The sequence below is a fragment of the Hordeum vulgare genome, chromosome 1H (genome assembly GCF_904849725.1).
Source record: "Hordeum vulgare subsp. vulgare chromosome 1H, MorexV3_pseudomolecules_assembly, whole genome shotgun sequence".
Taxonomy (NCBI): Eukaryota; Viridiplantae; Streptophyta; class Magnoliopsida; order Poales; family Poaceae; genus Hordeum; species Hordeum vulgare.
In genome coordinates this window covers 32,858,271-32,864,519 of record NC_058518.1, presented here as the reverse complement: position 1 = coordinate 32,864,519, position 6,249 = coordinate 32,858,271, and the positions used below count along the sequence as shown (strand labels likewise).

General features: G+C 49.3%; 1 protein-coding gene across 1 annotated transcript; it reads left to right on the top strand.

Moving 5' to 3' along the window:
• The first annotated feature begins 5,096 nt into the window (after window positions 1–5,096).
• LOC123405949 (LOB domain-containing protein 1-like) lies at window positions 5,097–6,006 on the top strand. Its single transcript, XM_045099460.1, has one exon. It carries the CDS (start codon window positions 5,131–5,133, stop codon window positions 5,776–5,778), a length of 648 nt encoding a protein of 215 aa, XP_044955395.1. The 5' UTR covers window positions 5,097–5,130; the 3' UTR covers window positions 5,779–6,006.
• Window positions 6,007–6,249: the final 243 nt, after the last annotated feature.

Here is a 6,249-nt window from a genome sequence, read left to right as displayed (position 1 = left end):
AACCCTAGCAGGAGGGGCGGGGTCAGGACGAGGGGATGTCTCGGGAGATCCTCCGATTAATCGCTTCTTTGGCGTGCCAAGTGACTAAATTTCGTGTTTTGACCCTTTTGCTGAAGTAAATCGAGATTCGGCCCTCATTTGTAAAAAAATCGGGATCTGACCCTTTTCCTACCGCCAAGGTCCCTGATGGTAGGGTATAGCAACCTATCGCCAAGGTCCCTAACGGTAGGCTTGCACGCCCTACCGCAGAATTTTCTAAGCCTGCGCAAATGCACCCTACCGCCATGCACCTTGGCGGTAGGGTTGCATATGCTACCGCGAGCACATGTGGGCATAGGGGTGCACCGCGCTGACGCGTCCCCTTCTCCTATCGTCAGGGACCTTGATGCTAGGTTACTATAACCTACCGCCATGGGGTCCGGCGATAGGCAAAGTGTCAGATCCTGATTCTTTTTAGAAATGAAAGTTAGATCTCGATTTACTTCACCAAAAGGGTCAAAACACGAAATTTTGCTCCGCCAAGTAGCTTAGAAGTGGCAAGAAGAAAAACATGTTGTCGAGTTGGTACAACACATTTGCTACAATAGTTTGGTTAATCACATCCGATGCAAAAAATGTGATGCAAATTGAGAATATGAGCTCTTTTAAGAGGCTCCCAAATTGATTGAGACACACAATGTATTTTTAATATATTGATTAATGTTACCTCTTGTGAGTAAGATGATGGCACTGATTGTGTAGGGCTAGCTATTGTGGACTTCTTTTATAGACATCGTAGGTAAATAATGGAAGATATAAAATTTCTGATTAATGTTATACTAAACAATCTTGGAGTACTTATCTTTTTTTTCAAGGATATACATGCAAAAGGTGTATCAAGATCATAGAAGAAGAGGCCAAAGATGGCCAATACAATGCCAAGTGGCTACACGATACAAACACGACGCCACACATATCACAACACAACCCACACCGCTAAGCAACAAGACTCGCCTTGCACATCCTCCCATCATGCATGACGAGGAAGGGGTACACCGAGCTTCAAAGCCGTGTCACGACCGAAGATGAGAACTTCAGACCTACTCCAACTCCAAATAGTAACAAAACAATGCATCGCCCACCCATAAGCGCCTAAGAGTCGGCGAGTGGACGGCGGGGCTGAACCGACCGAAGGAGGCGTCGACTAAGAAGCACCCGAGACAGTGTACATGGCGCCTTGGAAGCCCACACATTCAGCTGCGGCTAACACAGACTCCATCATATACCAAGGGCCCCACGAGCCACCCAGGCGACGCTCTCAAGAGGGAACGACTCAGACGCGACGCTATCGCCCGATCCGATGGTCGGACCTAGGGTTTCCCCTAGTGCTCGGGGTGGGGAAGTACGGGTAGCACCATGACGACGCCTCCAAGGGGGTGAAGGAGCATGCGGGCATCGTCGGTATCCGCTTCACGCAGGGATTTTTCCCCGGCCATGCCGTCGACCCCAACGCCCATAAAAAACAGCAAGGAGCCAGCTTGACCACACCGCCAAGGAGAGGTGAGCCAAAACGCTATCAGCAGGATGGAATGCGCTGACCACCGTCTCACCACCACCAAAAAAGGGGCTGGACGGTGAGGATCTAGCCCGTCGCCGCCTAGCCGGCCGCTTGCACCACCATGCTGCCGACACTGAGAGGCTCAACCACGCTCGCCAGTAGCCGCAACCTAGAACCACCGGCTCGCCCAAGCCCATCTGGGCCGCACGAGATCGGAGTTCCCCACCGCAGCAATAGGGGCGCCTCCGCCGCAGGGGGGCGCGCTCTCTACCGGGATCCCACCGCTCCATGCTGCCGAATCGCCGCGGAACCATGCGCCACTGCCGCGAGGGGAGTTCGCCACCATTGCGCGAGTGAGAAGGCCCCGCCGTTGCCCGAGCTTTGCCCGACGGGACCTCTGGCGGCAACGGGAGGGAGGGGACGAGGGGTGAGAGGGCCGAAGGCTGGTGGCGCGGTCGCCCCCCGTGTCGCCTAGGGTTGGTGACGCGGGGGTGGGGAAAAGGCTCATGGAGTACTTATCTTCCAGGTTTCTTTTCGACACAAGGATTAACGTCTAACAATGTCCACTGGGTTCTTGCTTTTCACGATTCTCATCTCCGCAACTCGCGATTTTTACGACTTAACCATATCTAAGTTGGTGAAGATAATGATTTGGGCTTAATCTTCTATATCTAAATAGCTAGCACCCACTAACCTATTTGTCTCAACATGCGAGTATGCCACCTTATCTTTAACATGCATAGAGAAAGGCCCACCACAATATGCATCCATGTATAATAAAAAGCCACCTCAACATGCAACACATGCATGAGAGTTTACATACAACTATGATATTCATATAATACAGTAACCAACATAGGAAATCATTTTCTATTTTACTACTCTACATCTTCATGTTCTATACAAACAATTATCACCAAATATATTATAAAACATTCCCACAACAACGTGCGGGTATCATCTAATTACTTAAAAAACTGTGACTTTTAAAAAAAAAAATACACATGAAGGATGGCACATACCCATGTTTTAAGTACAAGAAAACATACTGATAATTAATCAAGTACTTATATTTCTGACATTTACAAGAAAAACATATATAATGTCAACATGTGAATACTTAAGTACCAAAACAATAAACATAGATACCGAGTAAAAGCACGTTGTTTTTTTTTCTCCCAACACCTTAAAATTTGGTAAGAAAAAAAATCATATTTCAAGATACCATATGCACATGTATGATATATTTTACCTCAAAAGGACGTGCATATATGAAGGTCACTAGTTCGGATGTGATATGATTAAATTTGTCAAAAATATGAGAACCAAGGGTAGAAGGGTGGTGTGTACTCGGGTCCACTAGGGATCATATTCCAATTTGAACGTTTTAGTGTCTCATTAATGCATATTTTTTCAGTGGGAGACAACGCTCACCTTGATAGTGAGGCACCTGACATTGTCAACCTTCGCAAGTACTCCGATCTTCACTACACGTTGTGTGAGCGAGTTTGTGTGGTGTGGTGTGGTGCGTGCAACTGCGTGTCTATGTCGTAATCGGTGATTTTACAAATAAAAAAACCTACTCATCTTCTATATGTCTCATATTTTTGTAGTGGAATTTACCGTTAACTAGGATTTCATACCTGCTATAAGGTAAATAAGAATCTTAATATTCTTTGAAAATGTAGACAAAAAATTAGGTGCAAAGTTGTGAAATTTCACAAATCTAGTGCAATGTATTTTTTATTATGTTTGAGTGGTTTGCATTTCCGGTGAATTTTGTTAATATATTTGAATCCTTTTCGCAAAATAAAAACTGCCAACTCGTGTTTCTCCAAAATCTAGTGCAAACTGTCTACTCGTTATTAATAGGTGTTCCAAATAAGAATTGTTTATTTATTTAGAGATGTGCAAAGCTCGACAATGTTCAATCTAATCCACCGAGCAAATAAGTTTGTCAAGAACTCTTAGAGCATATCCAACACTGGCCGTAAAAAACGCACGCGCCATAAACACCATTCTTAGCGCGCGGGACGAATTCGTGCGCTTCAACAGACGCGGTAAAAATGCATGTGGGAGAGAAAGCTGGCGGCCATGCGCCAGATTTGACGCACCGCTTTCAACGCGCTATAAAATGTCGCGTCCGTCACGCGGCTACCCACACAGCCACACGCTTCTCCCTCGCGCTCTTGATTCTTGCTCTACCGCTCGCTCTGCCGCCATGCCGCCGCGCCGCCGTTCATCGTCGGGCTACCGCGGCGTCCGCGTGCGCCCCTCCGACACCTACTACGCCGAGATTCGGTCTGACGACGTCTGCCTCGGCCTCGGCACGTTCGAGACCGCGCACGAGGCCGCCCGCGCATATCATGCGGCGGCGTGGCGACTAGGGCGGCTTCGCGCGCAGATGAATTTCCATTACGTCTACACACACGAGCAGGCGTAGGACCTCGCCCCTCCCCATCGCCTGGTCACGGAGCAAGACCGTGCAGAGTACCGTCAGCAGTAGCAGCGCCTGCTCGTCGCCAAGGAGGACGAGCGGCGCATGGCGGAGTGGCGCCGGCGCCACCCGGAGGACGTCGTCGCCGAGAACGCCTACCGGGGGGAGAGGACGGCAAGGCGTCGCGCGGAGCAGCAGGACATGCGTGTGCACAAGCTACTCGATCTATCGCAGTGCGGGGCCGTCGAAGCCGGTTTGCCGTCCATTTTCACCTCCGACGATGAACGTTGGAAGGACACATTTCTATCTAGCTCCGACGGCATCCACAACGATGACTGAGAGTAGTTTTTTATATGTATATATGTTATCTATGTCCTGAACTAGTTTTATTATCTTTCTGTTGAGCTAGTTTTATCTATATGTAATATATTATCTATATGTAAAATATATTATTTATATTTCATTTATGTGTTTTTATCTATACGATAACAAGTTTTGGGTGTTGGAGCGCCGCACGCGTGTTAAATTTACAGCGGCTGCTGGAGCGCCGCATGCGCGCTAAATATGCTGCGACCGCTGGAGCCGACGCTCGTCGGCGCCCTAAAAAAACTAACCGTGCACTGTATATAAGTTTTTTGAGTGTCGGTCGAAGCGCCTGTTGAAGATGCTCTTAATCACCGTAACTATAGCCTTGTCAAATCTCAGTCGACTTAGTCTGATTATGATCTTACTTTAAGGTCCTTGTAAATTTTTCTTTTCAAGAATTTCTTTCTTCTTTCTTATGTGTTATTTTATTTACTTGACTATAAGGAGTAATGCTACACCTACAAAGGCTTACTTAAAGATTTTACGTATAAACTGATGTGAAGACTTGTGATTGGTAATTAGGGGATGAGGGACCCCACTCCCATTAAAAATCAAAGGGGAGAAAAGAATTAATTTAAAAGGTTAAGTAAATATTTGTAAGTTTTTTGTAGGTCTAATATTATTGGACTATAAAATTAAGTTAAGTCCACAGCCCAACTACACCTAGCCTCTAGCTACTCCTAGCTTCTCCACATGGACACCCTATATATACACCACACCAACGGCGACAGAATTTCGCAACCAGCTAGCAAAGCTCAGCTCGAAGTGAATCGAGCTCGCGCGACCGAACATGGAGTCGTCGGGCGACACGGCGCCGCTGCACTCCTCACCGACCCCGACGTCGCCGCCGGCAATGGCGACGGGGACGGCGGTGGTGATGAGCCCGTGCGCGGCGTGCAAGATCCTCCGCCGCCGGTGCGTGGACCGGTGCGTGCTGGCGCCCTACTTCCCGCCCACGGACCCCCACAAGTTCGCCACCGCGCACCGCGTCTTCGGCGCCAGCAACATCATCAAGCTCCTGCAGGACCTGCCCGAGGAGCAGCGCGCGGACGCGGTGAGCAGCATGGTGTACGAGGCGGCGGCGCGCGCGCGGGACCCCGTCTACGGCAGCGCCGGCGCCATCTGCCAGCTCCAGAGGCAGGTCGACGGCCTCAAGGCGCAGCTCGCGCGAGCGCAGGCCGAGCTCGCCGCCGCCCGCGCCCACCACGCCCATCTCGTCGCGCTGCTCTGCGTCGAGGTGGCCACCGCCGCCGCCACGCCTCCGCAGGACGCCTACTGCTCCGGCGGAGGAGGATCGCAGTCCCAGCTCGCCGCACCGCCTGGCGTAGGCTCCGCGCCCGCGGACGCGCTCTACGTCGTCGACGGCAGCGCGGCAGGCGGCGGCGGCATCATGCAGGCCGGGCACGTCGGCTGGGCCGACGAGCCGCTCTGGACATGAGCGCGCTCAAGCTGGCGCGCACTCGTCATTCAACTGGCCAACCGCTACCACTACGTACGCATGATTCGTGGGTGTAATTACTAGTAGTGCTAAATTTTACTTAACGGAGTTGATTGGTAACTGGGTTAACCAAAAGGTTGACCTGCTTGATGAATTTGTTGGAGTTTCAGGATGGAGGAAGATCGAGTTTGTTTTGTTTTGTTGCAAAAATAATAATAGTTCATAGAATAAAATGTTCCGTCATGTTGAAGTTCCAACAAGTTATGAAAAGTCATAATCGAGAGAGGAAGTTGTATCCTTGCCTTCTTCTGCAGTTGTGGTTGATTATCTTGTGTGATGTTAGGTCAAATTGCATTTCTAACATCCACAAATGCATGTCATTTTCAGGAAGAGTATCTTTAATTAGTTCCTCACATCCCCATAATAAATACTGATTGCGTCGTTGGTGTTATTGTATTTCTTAAAAGAAAT

Bases quoted from the DNA above. Each gene is read 5' to 3' on its own strand.
- LOC123405949 (XM_045099460.1), top strand. From the start codon at position 5,131: ATGGAGTCGTCGGGCGACACGGCGCCGCTGCACTCCTCACCGACCCCG.